This window comes from Tauraco erythrolophus, chromosome 5 (genome assembly GCF_009769465.1).
Source record: "Tauraco erythrolophus isolate bTauEry1 chromosome 5, bTauEry1.pri, whole genome shotgun sequence".
Lineage (NCBI taxonomy): Eukaryota > Metazoa > Chordata > Aves > Musophagiformes > Musophagidae > Tauraco > Tauraco erythrolophus.
Window position 1 is genome coordinate 55,129,143 of NC_141469.1, and position 26,330 is coordinate 55,155,472.

The 26,330-nt window shown below is 37.7% G+C and overlaps 1 protein-coding gene across 1 annotated transcript; it reads right to left on the minus strand.

Moving 5' to 3' along the window:
* Positions 1 to 5,965: 5,965 nt before the first annotated feature.
* FGL1 (fibrinogen like 1) lies at positions 5,966 to 25,106 on the minus strand. Its single transcript, XM_009989207.2, has 7 exons — positions 25,041 to 25,106; positions 16,693 to 16,873; positions 14,082 to 14,241; positions 11,866 to 11,963; positions 10,813 to 10,901; positions 10,054 to 10,241; positions 5,966 to 6,125 (listed from the first exon to the last, which is right to left on the minus strand). Exons 1-7 carry the CDS (start codon positions 25,104 to 25,106, stop codon positions 5,966 to 5,968), a joined length of 942 nt encoding a protein of 313 aa, XP_009987509.1.
* Between the last annotated feature and the right edge of the window lie 1,224 nt (positions 25,107 to 26,330).

A 26,330-nucleotide genomic window follows, 5' to 3' on the forward strand; every position in this document is an offset into this window, starting at 1 on the left:
GCCCTTCCCTTCCTCCAACACTGTAGGACTTTTTGCTTAGAAATTTTAGATTGAGTCACTTGTGTTCTTCCAGATAAGTGATTTTTCTGTTTTCTTTTTTTCTGTACTGAGTCAGAGGGGTAGTGAAATCAACTCAGAAGCTGTTAAGCCCCTTGTAAGGAAGAGTCATTAAGAGGAATAGATGAGAACTGTGCTGAGATCTTTAATAAAGCACGCTGCATAACAGAGGTAGGGAGGATTCCATGACAGAGGACTGGAGCAATAAGAATTAGCATTATTTCAAAAACTTTTATGGGATATTTAAAATGAGTCATTCAAAGTTATTAAAAATAAGGAGATACATTACAATCATTAAAATGCCCTTCATCACAAGATAAAATGTTTGTATATCTTGCAAGTGCTAATAATTCAAACTTAGATACTAGCCTATAGAGTAAGACTTGCAAGCGTGAATTTACATTTGCTATCACATGAATGACCCACTGATTTCAGGGAGGGTGCTTTTCCCAGATGGGTGTGTGGCATCTTGGCAGGAGATGGATTTCCTGCTCTCACTGCAGTGAATTCACTATGGCACAAGCACTTCATGCTGCCGGTGCCACAAGTGTTCACAAAATCTCAGTTTTCTGATCACAAGAAATATTCAAATACTTTATTATTTGTCTTATGATATAAAGATGGGCCTCACTCCAGTAAAGTTACCTTGAATTTCAGAGTAGTTGAGATGCAAAAAATAGACAGAGATCGCATCAGGGAAGAGCACTCGAGGAAACATAGCAGGAATACAGTAGTGCAGATAAGTTAGTTCAGGTGGTGTTTGGAACTTGTGCAGTTTTGTTTTGGTTTGCTAATCAGAAGATAGGAACTACTATTGTAATGCAAGGCTTTTTGAATTAGAGACCACAATTTAACTGCCTAAATGTGCCCTACCTCAAGATAATTAGATGCTGTGAATTTCCGTAGGGTTTAGGTAACTTTAGGAACTCATGTATGATTTCAAAATTGAGTTAAGGACTAAATCCACTTAAACATTTTTGACTTGTTTTCTATCATTTAATAGTGGCAATTGATTAACTTAATCAGGAGAAACGTTTTTACTAATTTACAAACGTGGTATTGCCTAAGAAAATACATGTACAGAGCACCATCTAGTGCAGGATATCACTAACATAAAAGCCTTTCTGCTCATATGTCACTTGTCTGTGTTTAGCTCATCTAATATGAACTATCATGTTGCAGAGAGTGCCAGCCCAGTGGCTCCTGTGGCAATATAATTTTGCAATTACATGGGAGAGTTTGGATGGGAAATTACTTGGGACATTTTGCAAGGACAACAAAACTGGATGCACTGAAAGTCAGGTAATCATTTGTGAGAACCATATACTTTTAAGAGCAATTGGCTTATCTTCCTGCTCACAGTGTTGGGTGATATATTCATTACAATAATTCAATCCAATCTGTTTATAAACTAGGTTGGACACTGTTTCTTACAATAGATTTAGAGACCCAACTGCCATTTTAGGTGCCTTAAGCACACCATTTAGCTCCTCAGAGCTTTGGCTCAGCTTCTGCAGAACCTCAGAGCTATCCAGGTTTCTTAAGCCAAGCATTCACAGGTATGCAAACCACGACTAACGGGCAAGATTAAAGATCTGACTGTCATTAAGAAAGGAAGGAAAGAAGAAAGGATGGAAGCTTCGGTTCTATAGGAGACAGGTGAAAGAAATTTATAGATAGGTATTCAGGAGTTACAGAGGAAGGGCGGAAAAAAGTGAGCTACAGGGATTTTTTTGCAAAAGCCATATTTTTGTTCTTCTGCAAGCAAACAAACACACAAATTTGTCCCCAGGGTTGTTTAAACAACGTCTGGATATCAACATTATGTTTCTGATGCAATCTGTTTGGCATTAGGGTAGGATTAAGAGGAACTGTCTTAGTTAACTGAAGATGTAGCAATGACAAGCTGGATTTCATCCTGCACTAAACAAAGGTTAAGATGGCCCTCAGGTACTTGGAAAAGATGATTTTGGATGAACACTATGTATTCAACAAAAAACTAATTAAAGCATCAAAGAGCCACTATCACTGTAGAGTTTTACATTTTCTTTGAACAAGCACTTTAACTAAATAACTTTCTCTGTCTGAGCATACATTGCATACAGATTTTGGCTGTATGCTTGAAACCTTGCCGATTTCCCAATTCTCAGATTTACTCTGAGAAAATAGCAAGCATACGTTCATATTAATTTCAAAGCACCTCCTGGTTTTGAAAAGCTCCATTTTTTTTTTCTTTCTAAGTTGACCTCTTAATAGACAACTTTAAAAAAAAAAAAAACAAGACAGAAATAAGTGGAAATTTTTGAAAATGTAGATACAGAATACTTCCCTGGACACTTTTTCTGCTCTTTCTACCACCTTTACAACTGCCAAAGAGAATCTACTACTGAAGAAAAGAAAAAAGACAGTATAAAAAGCTGCGTTTTCATTCTTTTTGAGCTAAAGAGGAGAAAACTAAAGTAACATGATAGGATGTTCACAGACCTGGCAAGCTGTGGTTCAGTTCCCCTTTCTGGGTATAGCATTTTGCTAACAGTGAGGAGAAGTAGCTTTGACAGAACAAAACGTTATACTTACAAAAGGAGTTCAAGAATTGGTGTCAGGAGTAACCGTTCTGGGAACAGTGGAGAAAGGTAGGCTCTAGCTAGTCAGTAGAGCTGAAGACAAGAGTTGCCACTGGAAAGCAGTAGGCCAGGTTGCAATACCTCATCTCTGTCAATGCATACTAGACATTCTAGGGAAAACAAATGTTGAAGCATACAAGGCTCTTTTACTGTTCATTTAATTCACCTGGGCTTGTGGTTTCCATTCTTTAATCTCCAAAATGTTTAGCAAATGGAAGAAAACAGAAATAGACAACTGAAAATATAAAGGTGTTTCCCTTGAACAAATAATATTACAAAACCAGGCCTTTTTGATAACATGTTGCTGGTAGCTATCATTATGTACTTTATTAAATCATGACTGACAAAATATTTCCCATGTTATTTCCTTGTTTCTTATTCATATTCTGTTGGGTTATATGATTTGTATCAAATGGTATGTATTTATTTTAAGCTATTTGGGAGTTGTTATGTTGTTCTGTCTAATGCCTGAACAAATAAACTGGCCTTTGTTCTGCTATCTTATAAGAATAAAGACTAACTTAAAACATGTTCATACCTGTTGAGGAAATAAATTAATACAAACAGGCCAGGCCAGGCAGAGAAAAGAATTTTCTTCCAAGCTGTACTGTCTCTTCTATTAGTTATTTAAACTTGCCTTTTGAAAATAAAGGGTTTGTTTATTTGAGAACAATTATATGACCATTTTGAATTGCAACACTTTCACGTATTTTTTGTGTGGCCAAAAAGATTTATTACACAAAGAAAGGCCATAGAAAGATGATGGGAATTAAATACTGTATTTGCATATTGCTAGCAGTATGCTAGATGCTTTTCAGACAGCTAAGATATCAAAGTCCTTGTTCTGAAGAGCATTCAGTGCAAATAAACATATAAATGCACTCTAAGATGTACAAAGAAAGATTTGATCCTCCTTCATTTTATGATTTCCAATAAAGAAACGGAGTCCAATTTTACATTAGAATATGACAAGAGCACCCTAACTCAGCTGCAAGATTTCATTAGCATTCTCAAAAGTAAAGAGGAATGATTTGTGCTGCAGCAAACAAAAAAAGTAATGCAGATTTTATGAGCACAATCTGTACATGTTAAGAGTCTTTTTTGTGTGCTAGAGATCCAACTTTGCTGTACTTAAATCCTCCATGTCTTTTATTTAAATTATATGGAATATGATCTGTCTTGATAGTCTCCAAATACATGAGCGAATCTTTCCTTTTTCCTGTGAAAAACTAAGGGTGTTTTTACAATTTCTACATAATGTCATCCATGTTTTTGCAAATAATTAAATCCTTCTCCTCTTAGAGTAGCAAAAGAATTTGAAAATCATGACGGGAAATACTGTACTTACAATATCTTTTTAAGCAACTCCAAAACTTCCACTGTATTATTAATTACCTACAGACCTCCTCATAGCGTTACATAGGAACCCATTTTAAATTCTGTGATACAATTGGATAAAAATACATATCAGATGTTCTATTTTAATGTTGAATGCTGAATATATATATCTGTATATAAGCACATACATATATACATACATAGGCTGGTATTCCTTCCTGTCAGATGGAGAATTTAATTTGGTTTAACTGATTAAACAAGGTTCCAAATAAGCAGTTGTAGAGCTATCCATTGTTCCTCCCATGCAGGCGTACAGGGATGTGCTAAAGGCTATAAATCTCTAGCAGAATATCTATTGATACATCACAAAAAAGATTGGATTATCTAGAATACCTGCTATTACCACAAAAAGCACAGATCTCAAAACCTCTATATTGCAGATTTTTATCAGCACCATTTTAACATGATAATGTTCTTTTTAGCTGCCTGAACTCCATTTTTTTCTCTACTTAATTCCTTTTTTTTTGTGTAGGTGTAATCTGATTTTTCTTATTTCATATGAACCTCTCTTTTTTTCCCCTAGTTGTTCTACACATCCTCAGCAAAATTATTTTAGGAAAGCAGGAAAATAAAAGTGCCCAAGTTTGGCTCAGATCCATGCATTTTTAACAATTTTCATTTGTTTCTGCTCAGCAGAAATGGATTATATTTTATCTGATAGCTTTCTAGAGAGTTTTCCTATCTTCTTCATGGCAGCAAGCACTAATCAGCGATTCTTATTATTACTGGCTATTGGAGTCTATTGTGGTGCTAGGCACAAAAGCCAGGGTAGGCAGACTCTCTTTTATGATTTTTGTTGTACAAGAAAAACGTGGATCTGCAGCTTGAGAAGGAAGAAAACCCAGGGAGCCAAGACAAGGATATAGGAAAAGGAGAAGTTAATAGGCTTAGAAGAAGAACCACTTTGGAGTCACTGAACAGGACATTAGAATTTGGACAGTTGTGGAGTCTAACAGATAGATAAAGAAAGTAATTTAGAGAGTCAAGCACTAAGAACTTCTAAAATGACAGATTTTAGCTGCACATGAAATACACTTCCCTCTACACATGCACTATTGTAGTCTATGTTCAAAGCACAGCTTACATTATAATTAGTTGCAGATTTTGTTATTTAGCCTTTTGGTAAACTCCAAATGTCAATTCATTAAAGTCCAGGTTTTGTCACCAAATGTTACCAAAAAAATAGAAAGTCCTAATGGTTACCAAGAAGAAGAAAGGCGTAATTACTGACCATCTAAAAATGGCAGATTGAAATGATCTGACCAGCCCTAGAAATGCTTCAGCAACAACAGACAATTCACTTCTGTATGCTGGATTCAATTGATTCTAGCTTGGTAGCATCCCTTCTCTTCCAATCAGTTCCCTGCCTCATTCTTTATACTTTTAATGTGTGCTATGTACACAACACAGGCAACGAATAAATCAGAGGAATTTACAGGCACCTCACTTCTACAGCCTTGAATCATTCCAAAGAAAGTATGTTCCATCCATTGAGTAAACCAACCTTACACTTGTATTTAAATAGTTTTTTGGTTGTAATACCTACAATTCATTTTCATTTTTGAGACAACACTTCTTTTTTGAAAGATGAAAGGATTTGTAGTTAATGCAGAAGCAAAAATTCTCCATGTTGATGAAGATGTCCTTATTCTTAGGTGAACGCCTGCCTTTTTAAAAAAATCCTGTACACATGTTAGCACTAGTATTTGTATCTACAGATTCATAGGCCAAATCGTCTTCTCATTTATGTCTCCTGAAACTACTGATTGCTGAGGAATTATTCCAGATTTATATATGCATAGATGAGAAGCAAAAATCTGCCCATCTGTTTTAATTTGGATTGATTTGCTAAAAGATTAACTAGATAAATCGTCTTAATAAAATACTTAAACAATACTGGATTCAAAGTCCGCTGGCCTGACCTTCATGACAACGGATTTCAGAGAATACCACCACCCATGCCAAGTGTACCAAACGATCCCATTGTCCGTCTTGGCAGTATAGGGGCCTTTGTAGTACAAACCGTTCAAGTTGGCAGAGTGACACCTGGTGGAAAAGTAAAGAAAAACAGAAATAAGCCGTCCCGTCGAAAAGTTGCAAGCATTTGTAGTTCCTGTGCGAGTCAAAAACTTCGCCATGTTGATAACAGCCCAGTTTGACAGCTGCCCAAACTTGCATTTGTGGACTTCAGTGCGCCTAAACAATAACAGCTTAATTAGGGCACAACTGCTTCTTTGAAACAAAAGTTCATTGTGTTCTTTCCACCCTTTTTCTGACATCACTAGCTCTCTCAGTTTTACCCGCTAATCTCTTTCAGTGGAGAATTATTCCAGAGTTGTTCAGGTCATGTGCGGCAGCAGGGCATACACCAAGCAAAAGTCTGGGAAAGAAATACTGTGCTGCTTTTTGTTGTTCCCAAGCAGCCCTTCGTAAGTTTTGCAATTACGCCACGCGGTGTTTCGTATGACAAAACCTGAATACCACCATCAGTTTGCCATCAGTTCATCAGCTGGGAACTTCTATTTACAAATAGATTAGATCTGACAGCTAATTAAACATATGTATACCAATTCACTGGTCATCAGAGCTGGCACTTTAGCTGACTATACGAAGTACTTTTTTTTTTTTTGTTCTTTACATGCTGAAGCAGAAATGCTGTTACAGTTTATTAAACACAGCGGTTAAAACAAACAAAAAAACTCCTAGCAAAACCCAAAAGGCTTGAATAGGCACGAGCACAACCTTCATAATTATTTGGTTCCTACAAGAAAGAAGCTTAGATCCTTATGTGACCATATGGAGAGCAAAACAGTTTCTTCTGCAGCACGTTGTAATGAATTGGCTTGGTTTATCTGCCAATTCAGTATTTTGCTGTGAGTGCTGTTAATATTTAGCTGTCAAACACCAGGATGGATTTCAAAAGCAGACTTCAGAAAATATGCAAACAGAAAACAGTCCAAACGAACCTTATGGGTATTATTACTGGCAAATCTTAGTCTCTTTGGCTTTGCTTATACTTAACATTAAGAATAGGTTTTGAGAACTGAAATAAAAACTGTGATTAAAGCCTCACAGGAAAATTCTCATATATATATGCTTATTCATTGCTTACAATTTTTAAGCTCGATCTTGGTAATGTGTTGGTTGAAAGCTTATAAACTACAGATATCAAAAGTCACTTCGTTTTTGAAAATTACAAACTTGCATCAGAGCTGACATAATCTTTCTAGACATACAAACTCTGCATTGAGCAGGCACTCTGTACACTTTGAATAAAACACAGATTTCATTAGAAGAATCAGAACTGCTAAGAGGTATCTAGACCAACTGAACCCCTTCTTTTACTTCCTTTGATGGAAGCAGGCAAAACACGATTTTGTCCAGAGCAACGTGAGGCAGTAACAACTCTTAAATAGTGCTGATAGGCATTAACAGCAAAAATACACAATGTTCTTTTACCAAATGGATGCAGTCTGAAGTAACTGGACATTCTAAAGAAACAACTGGCTTATGATTAATGATATGATATTCTGAAGCAACATTCATTATTCACAAGTCAATAAACACCTCAAAGTTAGCCTGTGTTCCTCCTTTCCTTCTGATAGGCTAATTTTTAAAGTAAAAAACTGCACTGCAATAGTTTCCAGAGTACAGTCAATTCTCAATTATCCATAGACATTTTATCTGAGTTATATATTAACTGTATGACAGATGCGGAGAGATGGAGTTGGTTTCCTGCAGAGCTGTTTGAATTCTGCCTGGACTTACTGACTCCAGCACGGCCCCACATGGATGTAGCTATGCTGTCTTCGGAATGATTGGTGAGGCAGGAAGCCTGAGTTAGTGAGATATGTGGCACCAACTCGATGCCTCGCAGATCCACTGTGATCATCCATGCATGGTACAACTAAAACTGGGAGTCCTGGGGAGAGAATAAGCTCATGTCCAACTAGACTTGTTAGCTCTTCTTTTACCAGTCATGAGCCTACTGTTCAATGCGCTGGATGCAGGAAAGCTTATGACCTGGGTGTAGTACCAGAGTGAATCCAGCTTTGTGGATTTGCATCCAAGCTGAGAATGTCTTCTAGAGCTTTGCTTACAAAAGAATGCAGAGAGGCCATTTTTCTGCTGAAGTCCAGGGTAACAAGTGCTGAGCTGGCGCAAGACCACTGGCTTTAAATTAAGACTCAGCTACCTCCATGTGGCCTCACTTGTGTCACAACTCTTGGTATTCATATTATCCGAGCATTTCTATATTTCTTTAGTCCAGATAGCATAGAGCTGGCTGTAAAAAATTCCTTCATAGCTGGGAGCTCCTATACAAACCAGCCAAGAGCACTAATTCCATCTATATTTGCTAATCTGTGCATGACAAATACGTGTTCTGAGTGCTTTCCTTTCTCTGCCAGTACTGTTCTTTTGGGTAGGATTTAAGGATGCTGAAATTTTCTAGGATTTTGCAGTATTCAGTTTTATGTTTGGCTTAAAATAAAAAAGTCAGTAGCAAGGCAGTGGAAAAAACACTATTAGTAACTCATTTTCATTCTCTAGATGGACTGTCGCTTTAAGAGCATAAGGTCCACAGCCATAATAGGAACTAGCCTCGTAGGAGTCAGCTATCTTTAGTAGTCATGTAGCACCAACTACAAGGTATTAATAACTGTCAAGTTCTGCCGTACAGCTACTTTTGTGAAGGGGTCATTCTTTTGTCCAGACCAATCCAATATTAAAAAAAAAAAAGTTTTTAAAAGACAAAAAATGTATGCAGTTGACTAAAAGTGATTGGTGATTCACTCTTAATGGTACCTAAGTTTTATGTTACTTGAAGTCTAGATGGTCCTTTAAATCCACAAAAGTTTTGGTTTCATGGGAAGAGGATCTCCAACACAGTTGCCTCTCTTATATCTTAGTTTTTGTGACAACTGCAAAAAAAACTTTGTCTATGTTTGATTTTTTTCCATATTTCTCAAACGTTCTGCTGACCCACTATCCATGCAAATATATGAAAATGTATTAAAATAAGTAATTAATTATGCAGAATTGAGTTAATAGCTACATCATATCAGCTAAGCTGGTCACAGACTACTTACGGAAACAGAATTTGGAAAATAAGGAGTTAAAAAACAGAAACAAAGGATGACACAACAGAGAGAAACAATGGAGTTGATCCAGCCTGGCAGCTCTTGCCAAGTGAACTGAGATCACAGTAAGAGAGTAGTATGCTTCCCTGAGTTGTATTTTAAACCTCCCTATTGTATAGCTAGATTGCATAGTTTCTCTTCATGGCTATATTTATCTAATTCATCAAAGGAAACAACACAGCTGCCTATACAGACAGTGCTAAGGCTACCAATTTTATCCTTTCTTTTTGAATTGCTATTTTGTATGAAAGTAGGATCTAAAAATTCTTTTAGTGAACTCTACTTAAAAAAAATCTTCCTCTCAGTCCAGCCATACTCACTGAAAGAAACTGAGTGGACACATTCCCATCTTGATATAGAAGGAATAACAAGAGTGAGATGCTGTGAACTGAGGTGAAAAAAATGAGGCTTAATAACCTGGCACTAGCTTAACTTGTCAGATATTCTGCAGTACTGCCACATTTGGTCTAGTGCAACGCAGGAGAAACGCAAGAATGAAGTACAACAGGGATATATCTGCACACTCTACATGACCTACTTGTGTAAAAACTGGTTACCTTAAAGGGGCAGTATTATCTTCTCTTACTGTCTGATAACAAAGACAACCAAAGCCTATGGCAAATACCATTATCACAGGCCAGCTGGAGCTGGGCAGTAGGTGCTGTCCCTTCTAAGGCGAGTTTCAGTCTTACCAGCACTGAGATCCCTGGTAGAGGTCAAGGGCAGATTGCAAACATAGTGAACAATGGTAATCCTGTCTTCTACGTATGTTATCCTTGTATGAATATGCATGACGCAGAATAGTTGACAATACTGATATAAAATCAACACACCTGTTAAACCACCAGCCAGCCTTTTCCTCTTCAGCGCAGTTCCCTTCATAGTTGTCATTGTCCCTGTCTCTAGTACTGAATTTCATTCCTCGATGATCAGCCCACCATTTTACTTCAGGATGAAATCCACCAGTAAGGGAATCACCAGCTGTGCCAGAGTATTCACCACAGCTCATCTCATAGGAATGCTAAAGAAAAATGTGAAGAAAGGAAAAAAAAAAAGTAATCTGATAGGTCTTTAACCTTTAGCATGTCAGAGAGTGAAAACACACAGAGGAAACTAATCTGTTCCATTTGCTACTATTTTTACGCTCAGAAATGTCATGCCACTGAAACGCTGTGTACTAGACAATGAAGGGATGTAAAGATGCTTTCCAGGGGTAACATTGGGCAATAACCTTATGTATAAATGACATAATAAAAACAATATTAGAGTTAGTTTGCAGCACATATTAACAAATCAGAACATCATGTACCATTATTGTTGGTAATATCAACAAAAATAGAAAAGCTTCTTTTATCCATGGCTGCTAAACCAAATGATTTATACATCTTACAGAAAGTATGAAATTGATGTATCAAAATAAACCATTATTATTATTTTGTATTTGAAAATTCCAAGCATTTGTAAGAAAAAAAGTATGATAGTAAAGGTCTACACCTTTCTTTATGATAATTAGGGAACCTGTATATTTGTTGTCTGTCTACAGAATCCATATTTTCATTAAAACATCTAGTTATTATTTAATATTTTATTACCTCTTCACCTGCAACTCTGAATCTTGCATACTGTGCAAAACGCCGTTCTCCTTCAAAATCAGTTAGATCAATTCTTAAAGTATAGTTCCCTTAAGAAATAACAACACAAATTATTTTGGTTAAACTAGTCTATCTCACTACTTTTCAGAACAGAGTAATGCAGTAGAAGATTAAAATGCTGACTATGTTTTTATCATGAATCTTATCTGTATCATCATAGCATATTTTATGGGGTTTTATCTTCTTTCTTCATGCATTTTAAAGCATATCTTGCTATTCTTTGTCTTTATTCACCTGATTCAGCTCAGAAATTTCTAGAATTATTCCAACGCAGATTTTCAAGAACAGACAATTTGTTGGCTTTTTTTTTTAAAAAAAAGGACTTATGAGCTTTATATTTTAGTAAGGTATTTGAGGTGGTAGTGAAAGGATAGTGAGAATCAATCATTAAGTGTACACCTAAGAAAATTAGATTTTTGTACTCTGAAGATAATAGAGTTAAACGAGGACCACATCCTGGTGGCATTGATTTCCATATGAATTAGCTGGCTAAGTCAATGTCTAAGTTTTGTATATGCAGCATTCTTCAGCAAAGCAGAAGTTATCTTAGGCTGACTATTAGAAAGATGGAAATACCTTTCTAAGACTAGCCTAATCAACAGGACAGGCCCAGATTTACCTTCATGTAATAGCCTATGCAGCCATGTAAAGCCCTGACTAAACGAACTGGTACATACCACCTGACTCTGGACCGTTAGTGATGCTGACTGTGAAACTGGTAGAGACAATTGTCTTAAGGTATACTCCTATCTGCTGTTCCCCATTTTGCAGGGGCTCCCTGCATGCCACTGGCCTGATGACAGTTTTGAACCTTTTGTTAGAAAACACAGAAAAGACATATTCAAATGTATTTTGTTCTGAAACTTGGAGAAGTCCATGCAGCCTAACAACAGAACTCAGGATTTATGCTAACAAAAAGGGTAACAAAAAATGGCCCGGAAAGAGAAAAGAAACAGAAACAACAGAAGACTATTGTTACAATACAAATCTTACCTTGATTAGTCAAATAATGAAGATTTTTATTTCCAAGCCAATATTCACCATTTGTCAAAACAAAATTTCCAAAGCCTTCTTCATAGTCAGTCCAGACCCTGAGAAGGGCATAAATTACTAATTTATTTTAAAAAGCAAGTTTCCTTGGATGTTTATTTTATCATACAATCACAGATGACAGAATAATTCAAATTGGAAGAAATCTCAGGAGGTAATCTAGTCCAATGTCCTGCTCAAGGCAGGGTCAGCCGTGAGATCAGACCAAGTTACTCAGGACTTGTCCAGTCAGGTCTTGAAAACCTCCAAGGATGGAGACTGCACATCCTCCTTGGGCAACCCGCTAACTGTTCTCACGGTGAAAAAGTTTTTCCTTATATCCAATCCGAACCTCTCTTGTTTCAACTTATGTACTTTGTCTCTTATCCTCCCACCAGACATCACTGTCAAGAGCCTGTTTACTCAACAAGTTCTCAAGCTGCTGTTTTCTTGGTGACCTCCTTGTAGGTACAGACGGGATACTATTAGGTTCTGCTGAAGCCATCTCTACTTCAAGCTGAACAAGCCTCAGCCTGTCCTCACAGGGCAAGTGCTCCAGCCCTTGGATCATCTTGGTAGTCCTCTGCTGAATTCTTTGTAGGTTCATTATGTGTCAGAACATAAATAAACAAATATTTTAGACTTTATTATCTTATCTACATTGTTGATCCTCACAGAATTGTTTCTATTTCTAACATGTGAAAGGCTGAATCCCATGCTACACTGATCACTGAATTGCAGTCCAAAGACTAGTCCTAAGAGGTACCTTCAAAGTGGTTCAAGGTTAACAGATTTTAAGACCAGAAGAAAACACATTAGCTCAGTCCAATCTCTGGTATAGCACAATTTACCCGAAGTGAAAACATTTTTCCTGGTTAAATCCAGGAGATTTAAGTGAATGTGTAGGTGTATCACAAGTATTGTTTCTTTATTTTCTGTGATTTGATTAAGCTGCGAAAATCTGCAGCTGGATGTATAATTTTGTAAATTGAGATATTAGCTAGCTGTTTCCACCTTTGACTTACTGACTGATTCTAACAATTTTTGAACTCATACTGGTGCATAGTTTCAAGAATTAATGTGTGTACTGAAAGCATTGAATCTCTGCTCTGTCTATGGTGGCTTTGAAACACTTTCTCAGTGGTTTTGGTCTCGTGATGTGTTCTAATGTGGACAAAAATATGATCTATTTCCTTGGTGAGAAGCAACTATACTTCAAACAATGGGTGAAAGTATTAAACTGTGGACAGGCAGCCATAAGAGAAAGCAGTCCCTGTGACTTAAGTAGCTGGTAGTCTCTGGCAAAGAAGAATGGGTGGTATGTGGTGGTTAACAATTGTAAACTGCTACAGATCGCTTCTGTAGCTTGTTCGACCATATTTTATAAAATAAGAATAGCAAAGTTTTCATGGCTGGATTGCAGTTTTTCATCATCTCTGGGGATTGTTTCTGAATTTCATAAGGGTATTGTAAAGTTAGTTACAGTGATTATAAACACAGGTAAGACAAATTCACAGAAGGATGTAGGTATGTGAGAAGCAAATTGGGCAAAGTGGAGGTTCTAAAAACCTTCCTGTTGCTTCTAATATCTGTAAATATTTGTGGGTTTTTATATTCAAGTCTCTCAGCACCACAGATTCCACTTCTGGACATTTCCCAAAAGTGCTTGAGTCTTGGCAAAGGCAAGGAGGAGGTGTCCACAAATCAAGTTCTCACCCATCTTATCTTTCCTGGAGGCATTTTACCATGAGCTACAAATTACTCTGTGGCAGGTTTCTCGGTTTCTTTCATATTTGTTTGCTGATGGTGTTTTGGTTCAAGCAGATTGCTTACATTTTTACTTTTTTAGATTTTTACTATTTGCAAAAGACAAGGTAGTCCTTTACTTATCATTAAGAGTTCTTGCTCCAACAATTGCATTAATGCATTTGACATTGAAGTGTCCTCACATAAAATGCACAAGGTGTCAGAAAAAGACTAGAAGAGGTATCTCCCAGAAGAGAGCCAGAGCCAGAAGTGGTATCTCACCTGGAAGCTGTCCCACAGAATAACCATTCCTCCCACTTATCTGAGATAACAACTTATCCACATAACTCTAAAGTTAAGATTTAACTCAGTTCCATTTGGTTTAATGTTTCTCCACTTTGTTTCACACGTTAATGACTAAGTCTAGTACCTACCTATCAAAATTCTGGCTGCCATCAGAACGTCTCTGAAAAACAGTCCAACCACCCCCTTCAGACATGTCACAGAAGGCAAGGAATTCAGTAGGACTCTGGAAAGGTTTCATCTTATAAAATCCACTTTGCTTATGGCCATCATTGTAGATTTCTGCACAATCTGTTCACAAAACATTCATTGCACATAGTTTTTTTAGTCCTATACTTAGTTGTAAAATCAGAAATCAAGTCAATAACAGATATCAAGTCACGTCATATGAGAGTCACATATGAACCGGGCTAATACGAAGGAAATGCCTCTGCAAACACATTTTTATGACTTTGGGGCATTCGCTTGTATTTGTATGGCTTTAAAACTTTATTGAGCTGTAATTATTTTGACTTTTCTTTAAAGTAATCTTTTTTTCACCATAAAATACTATTCTTTTTGTTTTCAATTGACTAGCAAAATAATGCCTCTGGTTAAGCAATGTCACGTTTAATTTACAATGGTATAATCCACATTAAAATCCTGTTACAATCATATAACTTCTCTACATATAAAACACACAGTAACCTTTATAAACAAACAGGTACTTTTATGTCCATAAAGTCCACAGGAGAACTGCCAAAAACAAGAGTATGGAATGACCAGTGTTAGAAAAGGGAAACAATTGCTAGACCTGATACTCGTGTCCCTTGTACCAAACAGGTGCAAAAACATATAGAAGACTACTCCCAAAAAGGGCAACGTATGTGTAAATTGATACCACTTCAGCTTGATGCTATTTACAGTCTCGTCTCCATTAGTGTTAATGACTAACGAGCATTTAAAGCAACGACAAAATTCAGAGCTCATGAAAATATAGCAGCAATGTAATTGTATAATCTTATCATTTTTCCTCTAGGAGTTAAGAAATGAAAGGAGTTCTTTGTTTATATGTAATCTACCATCAAGCAGTCATACAGGAAAGATGTACAATTTTCAACATTTCTGTTTTCCTGGCGAAGGTAGGGCTGATTAGCTGTAAGATTTTCCCTGAAACATTTATGAGCATATTGGCTGAACTTCCAGGCCAGTTTGGAACTTTCTGAACTATTATATTTCTTCTCAGTGAAAGCGTCAGTGAAGATTAGACATAGAAAATAAACACTTTATACTGAAGACAAATAGTTATGCCAGGATTTGAATAAAGTCTAACAGAAAACATGATTTAAATAACAGCTAAGTTGTCTTTCTAGAGAATGTTTGATTGGTTTATAGAAAGTACCTTTTCTTCTCCATTATTTTCTCAGTAGGGTAGCAAAACACAAGCATATTTTAATTTTTAGCAGGTGTATATAATGTGGAATTTCTCCCTCACTATCTAACCCCAAATTACCCAGCTCTGTTGACATTAAAATGCTACAGCAGTTTGACTGAAATAATGCAGTACTATCAGGGAAAAGCATTTTCCAAGATACAAAGAAAGTGAAAAAATAATGGGAAAAAAAATCCTGAGAAACCAGAACAACTTAGATCTGTTACGTGAATAACATTTTAAGAAAACAAACTGAGGCATATGCTAAGAAAGGACAAATACCTTTCAGCTAAATGTGGTTTTAATAATCTTCTCCAGTAACAAATGAGTCAGCCATAATAATAAAAAAAAGTATTCCAAGATGCTGAATATATAAATACACAGCTCAAATTTAAAGTCTGACTTACAACTGCTTTTAATTTCATTTTAATGGTGCTTTATTATATTTGATGCCTTGTTATATACATTGATTTCTTTCAGCAGCATAAACACTACAAATATAATCAAACAAGGCTATTAAAAATTATAGAAGTTTATACTCTCTCACACTGGACAACTAGAAATGAACACCACCCAGGAATCAGACCCCCAAATTGTATTTGGAATCCAACTATCGGTTAGGATAGTGTTTCATTATTTTAAGAGTTCGGGCCTCACTCCAGCTTCTACAGGCTAACACTTCTTCCATTGCATAGGGACCAGATCACCACCAGAATGCTGGTGAGATTACAAAAACAACTTAAACCCAGTATTTTAGAAGCTGTGATGTCCTGAGCTGAACCTAACTCAGTCAAAATGGCGCAACATACAGAATATTCATTAAAGTGAGATGCAGATGTCATTATGCCAGGCTTATGTGTGTAAATACGGATGTCTTAGGGACTTTACAGAATGGAACAGAGTTGGTGTGTGCTTATAACCCACATGAGCTTCAACTGTGAATGTGTGAATGTGAACTGATCCTGTGGTTTAGAACTTTCTGAGATCAGTCGTAGAAGGGTGTCTAGAAATTTGTAACTGTTTATTACCTGCTATTGGCTTTTATCTGTTTTATTGCTGATATTTTTTCTGAATGTATTGTTCACTGATTGTTTTTTAATTATGTGCTATTAATAAATCAATAAACTGCTTCAATCCAGATTTCATTTATACCATGTGAGATTAACAATTTTTCTCAGCAGCAGTAGGCCTGGGTAAAAGCTGAACACTGTGTTTTAAACAAAAAATTTTCTACGAGCTTTTAGAACAATAGGTCAATGGGCCCAATTGTGCTAAAGCTTCTCAGTATCATTGCAATGAATGGAAATGAAAAGAATAGCTTCATTTCTAACCTGAATACTGTCTTTTTCCTCCCAGGTCAATGACACTGTTTTCATCTCCTCTGTCACTGTACTGAATCTCTTTCTTCTCTAAAAGCTGTATAATTTTTAACTGCTGCTGTTTCACATGGTGTTCCAGAAGCCTCACCTGGCCCTGAAGTCGTATCTGCTCTTGAAAACAGTTCTGTAGATCCTAGAGGAAAACACATTTTATTGTAAATCAACAATTTTTTGTCAAGTTTAACACGTGACACAAAAAAACAACCAACCAAACCACAAATAAAATGTAAGTTGAATAAAACATTTTGGTCACAATTTCCTACAGACATTATGCTGACTTCCACCTCGATTGCCACCTCTATTTAAAATTATTTCTTATATTACAGAGTGTCCAAACATATACCTGCTTTGCAAAGAGACCTTCTCTTTAGTGGCTATAACTACCAGCTTTCACTGCAAACATGCAGAGGGGACTTTAGGAGAAAACACTATAGTACAGACCTGTTGCAGTTGCAGTTTAGCCCAGCTGGCAACTGTTTGCCACACAGTCATAATTATAAAAATAATATATGAATATACAGATATGTCTAATGATAATAATATATACAAGCAAGTGATGCACAGTGCAATTGCTCACCACCCGGTGACCAATGCCTGTCCTGTCCCGCCAAACGATCCTGAAACAGGAAAGTCCCGACACTGCAATCCTGGACAAGTGAGAAGCCCAAAAAGAGAATGAGAGAGAGAGAGAGCACTCTGAGAGCCAGAAAGCACCCTTGGAAGAGAGTTCCTGGAAGAGTCAAAACTCTTCTTCCCAGTCAACCCTCCTTTGTATACTGGGCATGATGTTGCATGATATGGAATACTCCATTTGCCAATTTACCCCTTAATCCTAAGTTTAAGTACAAATCATAAGAGGAATTGTGGACCCTTTGCCCCAGCCATGCTCCCCCCTAGCCTGTTGTGCTCCTACACACTGGTGAAAACATGGGAAGCTGAAAAGTCCTTGAGGTCTCAGTGCCAACTATAAACATCGGTGCGCTGTCAGCGTTCTTTTCACAGCGAATCCCAGACTGAAACCAAAACATAGAGCTCTTCTAGCTGCTAAAAATAAAAACTAACTCTGTCCCAGTCAAAACCAGGATAAGACCATACCATAAAGATTGCTGATTCTCTATCCCCTGCCATGTATAGAGATTTACTATCCAGTGAGGCCTGCTACTAACATTTTGAAGGTTCTAAAATTCCAGAGTTTTAAAGAAATACAGTTCACACTGATACATTTTCAACTTCATTATGCATTTTTCAAATGCTTTTAGATTATACACTTCATACGATAAGAGTTTTAATGATGCCAATATAAATATTGTAAAGTTTCAACCTCATTTTTGGCATGCTAAAATAAATAGTCCCTAAGAAGCTAAGAATATGCATGAAAAATAGAAGTTAAAACCTTAAAGTCAATATTGTGCTGTGACTTGTACACTTAATTTTGCCGTGCAGAAGGAGTGAGAAATGTGACTATTCTGACATGGCGATACCTAGCACTCATTTCACCCTGGTGCAAATACTGATACATAACAAGAGAGCTGGAATAACTGTTCCAAATTCTGACATGCTGGACGTACGCAGAGCAATAAATAATTGGTTTTAGATTAATGACTATGGTAAAATAGCCAAAGTGAACAGAACCCAGTCTAGGGAGCTTAAATTAAAACAGCCTGTACAGTTTCAAATAGATATTAAACAAACCTGATTCCAACACGGGGCAAAAAGCCTTTGGGGCTTTATGATACATTTTACAAATATGACATGAGGTTTTGTCATGAGGTGACATTGTGTCTGCAATTTCATATGGGCAAACAGAGTTCAGTAGCTATTGTTCTTGCATGAGAGCACAACTGGCACTGTAAAAGTAAAATCAGAGGGCAACCTTTCGGAAATCTGATATGCAAGATCAAATATGCGTATTGCAAATATGCAATATCTGGTTTTTTTTTCTTCTATCTGAAAAGCTGATACCATTCTTTAAAAAGTTTTTATGCAGCACAAACACAGTTCTGGTTAGACTGACTTCCCTGCAGTACTATCCACAACAACTCCAAGAATTTACTTTGTGAATTAAACTAGCAGTATTAATTAAAATCTGCATTTTATGACTCTACTACATGCAGATTTTTTTCATGATTAATTTGTGGTGCTAGTTAAAAAGCAGAGGAACTTCTGCTACTGTCAAGGAACGTCCAAATAAACCGTGTCATTCGTATGACCTGCTATTTCTGATAGAAATAAGTGTTGCAGATGTCCAGGTCCCTTTGCTTTTTCACTAGAGAGGATGCAATTCTCTTTCAACAAATGGACAAATGAACAAGACACATTTCAAGATGGCATTTGAAGATAAAAGAATCTATGTCCGTGAGTTCAGTAAAATGGTTCCTAGCCATCATGTTCCATTTGGTGCAACATTTAGTCACACTGAAGAATATGATGATCAGGCTTGCTGACTTTGCAGAACAATCCTGAATATAGGCCTCTGCTATAAGGGTTTCTGAAGTGTATCAGAAACCTTTACTTTAACTCACAATTAACTGCAGTCTAATACACATGGTGGAACAAAAGAGTGGGTAATATACATGTTTATCAAGCATTAAAATTTTTAGGAGAATAAACAAAGCAGCCAATGACCTAAGATGCCTAGAGTCCTATCTTACTTAAGAAGACTCCCTTGAAGATATTTTTCAGTTGTTCATAGCTATGAAATCCCTAGCATACCCTCCTTTTCTTCTAGCAGGATACAAGGGAAGAAAATACTTAAAATATATGCACATATAGAGACAAACTTGCTACAGTGGTTTAGAGAGTTGTTTTTTGACCATAAGCACTCATTAATGTATAATGTTGCATATTACAAAGAAAGGATGCACTATTGTGCAGTCTTTCCAGGGTGATTGTCTCAAATTGTATCTGTAGCTTCAAATAAACTCTTGACAAAAGCTGAGTTGAATTGGAAATTTCAGAAAAAGTTGACAGGTCTCTGCAAATTCTCAGACTAGTCCCAACAGCATACAAAACATAATGGAGAACTGGAGAGCTGCATAGGTGGTTTGAAAAAGAGTGAATAAATAACTGAAAAAAAATATTTCCAGGCTCATCCTGACAAGCTAATGCTAACTGTAGAAGTAAAGCTGTCAAAAAAACCCCAAACATGTTAACAGTCAGACCTAATATTAATCCTAATCATATTAAGCTAAGAGTCCTAAAGAAGCCACCATGCCACACTTACCAGTTTTACTGCAGCATTTTGTTTATTGAGAAGGTTAGCCTGTATCAGTCTTAACTCGCAACCTTGGAGAACATGGTAAAATACAATAGGAACGACCTGGGTGACCCAGGAAATGGTGGCCCCTGTCGCCAAGCCCTTGAAATTTCATAGGCAAGACTCCAGGTGGGTAGTCTCTTCAACACATGGCAAGGTCTGAGCCACAAAGAGCCACTTTCAGTTCTAGAGAGAGCACGAGTCTGCACATTTGAGGAGAGGCAGCTACAGGCAGCTAAGTGTGTTTCTTTCAGATGTAGTGAAAAATGGTCTATCAATTTACCTATTCATACTGCTAAAAGCCATTCTCCTACTGTGATTGAATTATATGGCAGAAGTACAGAATGTCTTAAAAAATATTATTGTAACTTAGAAAAACTTGGTATCTGTGATATTACTTCATATACCACCATAAAAGGTCCTATCCTTTGAATCAAATTAAACACAAGTCTGCAACAGGCTATGTCTCTAAATATTACTCTTAATTTTTCATTTTAAATTGATCTTTTATTTGTTTACTTAAAAATTGTGAATTAATGAAAATGAATAACACTGAGCTGATTGTCATCTGCTTTATGGATAATACACTTATGGGGGTGAATAGTAATATATCTACATTACACATAGCAATTACCTGATGAAAAGGATTTAAGTTCACAGTGCTGGTAAATAGCAAGTGACAATCAAGAAATCATCATCATACCGAATAGCTAAATGTCGGGGAAGTTTCCCGGCTGCTACAATAGAAAGCACCTGTGCCTTGTTAGGACAGGTGCTGTGAGTCACGTTGGTCAACCGGAAACCACGTGACTCATGGATGGATAAAGGCGGGGCACTCCCAAGAGGGAGTGGGGTATTTCCCTCCTGGAGTTTGGAGTGGCAGGAGCCCCCTAGAGAGTGAGAGTTGGAGCTCTCTGTTGGACTAAGATAGCAGTGAGTTTAGAAGAGCCTTCTGATTGTGGAATACGTTGTGGTCGCAACAGTCGGTTGGTTGCGACCCATTGGAAGAAGACACAGGCAGTCCGCGACATCTGGTGACCCCGACGTGATTCGTCGAAACGTGAACTGCCTGAACCGCAGGGTGAACTGCGGTGGAGATAAAACCCAGCGAAGCTTGAGAGCAGCAGGAGCTGCGGATTGACCAGTTTTGACCTAGACACCTGGAACAAGGTGAGCCGCTGGGAATGGACATGAGACAGAACTCTGTAAAGGAAGGCCAGACTTTTGCATTTCTTGAATCTGCGATAATGGCTGCGGGGGCTAATATAAGAAGCAAGGATCTATATAATTTACTTAACTGGGTGGCGGAGCGTGAAGACCTAGTGAGTCTCAATACGTCCTTTAGCCTTGAGCTATGGAAGAAGTTGGGGGATAAGTTGCTTTGTGAAGTAGTCTTTGAGAATAAGGACTCGACCAAAACCGACCTGTTGCGTACATGGGGGGCGTTGGATAATATAATTCAAGCAACAGATTATGTATCAATGGGCAAAGGTTTTGAGGAAGACGACGAACTGTCTGAGGGAGGACTGGCCTCAGACAGCACGGACAGTGAATTGGGTTTATCTTCACTGTTCAAGGAGATCAAGGAAGTTGCGGGGACTGTGCAGGGACTTTGCCCCACCCTGCAGGAGGTGTTAAAACGTCCCCCACCCTTTGCCCCAACAGCCCCCCCGTCCCCCATTATTATGCCTACGGCTCCGCCATTTGAGCAATTGGCCCCACCCTTGGCAACTTCATATCCCGCGGTATCTGGTTATCCGGCCCAGGTACGTTTGGCGCAGCCAATAATACTACAGCAAGTTATGACAATACTGCAAGGTATATCCCAGCAGTTAGCAGCTGTAGTGGAAACGCTGCAGCAGGCCATGACCCATCCTGCAGCAAGAGAGACTGCAGGAGAAACCTCTCAGCAGGCCATGACCCACCCTGCAGCAAGAGAGACTGCAGGAGAAACCTTTGAAGCAAGTGATAGCTCTGCTGGGAAGTTACCAACCGCACCTAGACCAAGGAGAAAGTTGCCAGAATCCGCCTGTTTATTGGAATCAGACCCCTTGGGAGCGACTACAGTAACAGTTCAGCCTCATGACCCAGTTCGCTTCTGGGACGAGGTTAGAACAAAAGCAATAGAGGCCAGGGACTGGGACCTGGCTAAAGCTCTGGGGGTACCAGTTAACAATAAAGAATCATCTATAACAGAAATGAGGGGAGGGCCTAGTGCGTTCCCCGTGGCACTAGCCCTTCCGGGTTCCCTGCGTGTTAGGAAGCAGAAGTGTTATAGATGTGGAAACCTGGGACATATAAAATTGGAATGCCCAGGACGAAAGGGTCAAAGGCGGACAATAAATACCGGAAAAGTTAATGGCTCGGTTAATTGCCATAAATATGGAAAACAGAGATGTTACAGGTGCGGGAAAATAGGCCATATTGCTAGGCAATGCAATTCAGAGGTTTACACTAACGGCTGGCTGAGAAATAAAAGAATGAGAAAGTCTATGCAGATGCATAATGGTTTGGACAAAACTTTTGCGGGAGCGTTATGGCAGCCACAGGTTGATCAAGAGAAAAAGCAGCCACAGCAGCCAAGGTGGATGTATCCGTCGTCGCCGGATCAATGGATATACCCGCCGTCACGTTACGACAAAAAATGAGAATGACTTACAAACGGCGACGGAAAATGGAATTGAAATGTTGGAAACCCCTAAAGGCTGCGAAGCAATTTTTTTTTTTAAAAGAAAAGGGGGAATTGTTGGGGAAGTTTCCCGGCTGCTACAATAGAAAGCACCTGTGCCTTGTTAGGACAGGTGCTGTGAGTCACGTTGGTCAACCGGAAACCATGTGACTCATGGATGGATAAAGGCGGGGCACTCCCAAGAGGGAGTGGGGCATTTCCCTCCTGGAGTTTGGAGTGGCAGGAGCCCCCTAGAGAGTGAGAGTTGGAGCTCTCTGTTGGACTAAGATAGCAGTGAGTTTAGAAGAGCCTTCTGATTGTGGAATACGTTGTGGTCGCAACAGTCGGTTGGTTGCGACCCATTGGAAGAAGACACAGGCAGTCCGCGACAGCTAAACCATAAGAAAGAAATAACTGAGCAGAAAGTAGAGTTTTGAAAGTAACCTACATATTAAAAGTACTGGTATCTTATACTTTGCTTTCTCTCCCTGAGTCCAACCTCCTCATCGATGTCTCTTCCTGTCAACTTCAAACAAATCCCATTACACTTTGCTGCTGGACAGCAAAAACACAGTTCTCATATTTGGAATTCCACACCTATTTTTCCCATGGGACAATCACAAGTTAGCTGTGTAACTTCAGGGTGGATCAACGTGGCTTTTAGCTCTGCAGGTTACCAGACTGTTGTTTTAATGTACTACTACGCCTTTTCACAGGATAACTCTTTTAGAATCACTGGAGTTAAACCAGTGCACAGCTAGAGTGACACAGAAGCAAAACCTAACTGAGGGTTATAAGAGTCAGGAACTATAACATAACAGTCGCTATTCCTTTTGCTAGATATAGACCAAAGTTAAACTATTGCAATGTTGAAATACTCAAAAAAATGTGAATTTGACTGTGCCTGTCTCCAGCGGACAGTAGTGCCCACTAAATGAAACCAGACTGAACATAACCTGTTCCGTCTGTTTCAGTGAAGCAACTGTTTGTGCTACACATTGAGAAGCAATTACCTAACAACTGCTGACAGCTCTGCTCTTGGACATGTGGTCCCATATTTAATCAGCTGCTGCAATTAATGTGCATTTGCAATCTTTAGTTCATTATTCCATAAATCATTTAGCAGCTAGTGACCTTCTACTAAAATTGATGCTATAAATTAGACTCAGAATACTTTATGAAAACTGTAAAAATACAAAATTTTTACTTGAGGTGTTATTTTCTATTTTTTAGAATTTAAATGAGGTTCAAAAAATCTCTATTGAGAATACTGTTTTAATGAGATTAAAATGTGAAAACTTAGAGATAAATTTCAGAGTATTCCCAGTTTTTAGTCACAGGGTCAGCTAAAGCCCATAATACTCCAAATGAAAAATCAAAAGAAAGCAAATGCATTTCATTGTAATGCCTTTTTTCTCAGTACATGCCTATAAAATTAGTAATATTTTTCTCCACAGAGCAGAAGTGATTACAGAGGCAGGTGCATCCTATTCTGCTCCTACAGAGCTACTTATCTGAACAAAAGGCTTCCATAAAATAATGTAAGCCACAATGATGCTCACCGAGTTGTAAACTCAACAACCTCTTCCACCTAGGCAATTATGAATCAACAATTCAATCTCCCAGGTCCCTGCTAGTTAGGACCTGAATATCAAACCAGGAAGGACAGCCAGGACAGGCAGTACAGGACTGGTGAGGTTAGAAATATTTTAAGCAGTGGAGTGTGTGAGTGCGTGTGTGTGTGTGTAGGTTTTGGAAGCTACAAGTGAAGGAGTTTTGATCATTGTTTCTAAGTGTGACGTGAATTATAACAGAGTAACATGGGAACAAGTAAGAAAATGAAGCTGTGGATCTTATTTGAGAAAAACTTGTATGGCAAGTGAACAAGGTAGAGAAGGATAGAAACGTTCTTCATCCTGAGTGTCAATGACCAGAAATACTACTGCTGCAGCCACCACTTTAGGATTTCCTGGGTTTTGCCTTTCTGTAAGCATGCTGCTCAAAACTGAAGGTGTGATTCTGAGTTAGCATTACTCCTGAATGTAATACCTTTTTTAGCGAAGATATTCTATCACCTCATATTTCATGTCAGATCCAGTAACAAACTGACCAGATTACTTTCTTCAGTGCTATTGCATTCATTTATCTTATCTTGCATGTTTTTGCATGTTTCCTCTTTCCTTATCGGAAACTTGTCCCCACTGAACATTGTTTGAGGTTATTTCCCCACTCTTTCAGCTTTGTTGTGAATTCTAATCTTTTCTATCAAAGGTTCTGCCACTCCATGTAGCTGAGATACACCATAAGCACTATGGAGAAAAAGGTAAGAAATATTTAGAAGAAAGTGTATAGGCAAATTTAATTACTAGAACTTACAGAGCTGCCAATGGCATCCATCAAGCTAGCTGCAAGGACAAAATCAATCATTATCAAAATCTTCATTCTTTGGAAGCTGTGAAGTAGAGGAACAAACGAAATACTAGTTAACGTAAACATTAAAACTACGTATTTACACTTGACATCTTAAATTTTATTCTAAATAAACTATTTAACCTATAATTATTTTCTTATATATTGTAAATATAATGCATATTTAGGCTTCATTAAAAATGTCTAAAATAATCTGATGAAGTACGAGTCCAAAACCCAGTAAAACCAGAACTTATCCTTTTAGGCAACTTTGTATCAGAGCTCTCCATGTGTTTTAGGACAGCTATTGAAGATTCAAACTCATGCATTTTATTGTGAAGCAAGACAAAAGAAAAATAGTTTTTTAAAATGCTGTGAAAAGAAGGGCAATATTCCTTGTTGGTCCTTTGAAGTTGAGAGAAAGCTTTCTTATATTCAAGTAATTAAAATCTGGATTGGGCTAGTTGTGCTTGAACTAAAGATTTGTGCAACTTCTGTGTGCCAGGAGAAGATGGAGATAATTTTACTGTTATAGAGTAATTTTGGGGAAAAACATGTAATAGTTACCAGCTTTTATTCTAACGGTGACAAGGATGACGTCTTTCAACTGACAGCTATGCGTATTTTGTACTGTATGACCCATATGTTTTAAATCCCATTATTTCATATGAAAATTATTTTATATGCCAAAACAATCGCCACTGTATCTCACTGCCTTGCAGACATTAGCTGATAGAACGTCACCATTTTCTGTAAAAGAGATGTGTGCTTTTCATCTCACAGATGAGAAACCAAGGCCTCCAATTACCAACATATTTACATAGATTATACATGAATCAATTCTAAATTGATTAAACTGCTGCAAACTATCAACTGAGGAATGTTTTTTGTTTTTTTTTTTACTTAAAATATTCTCATTTACCATCTGCTAATGCCTGTTTAAACCAAAATATGTGTTCACTCTGCTTTTTCTACTTATTAAACTAAATCAGCCAACTACATGTTAAAACATTTGTGGTTAGGCAAAGCATAAGACCTGTAACAGAGATTAATGATTCGATGTCAGCATGTGCTTATTGAAACACCAACTTTATGGAAATTTCCACTGATGTTTCTACAGGAATTAATACAAAACACCAGTGGAACTTTGGCAGACTGTGCTTTTTACTGTACAAAGATAAGCAAGGTACTTTTGTGAAGTATGTTTTAAGTTCTTGTAAATTTGGACAAGTCCAACTTTATTTTCACCAATCTCTG

Bases quoted from the DNA above. Each gene is read 5' to 3' on its own strand.
- FGL1 (XM_009989207.2), bottom strand. From the start codon at position 25,106: ATGAAGATTTTGATAATGATTGATTTTGTCCTTGCAGCTAGCTTGATG. The intron at 16,874-25,040 runs GTAAGTTCTAGT...GTTTTCCTCTAG, and splicing joins TGGATGCCATTGGCAGCTCT to GATCTACAGAACTGTTTTCA. The intron at 10,902-11,865 runs GTAAGATTTGTA...TTATTTCTTAAG, and splicing joins TCATTATTTGACTAATCAAG to GGAACTATACTTTAAGAATT.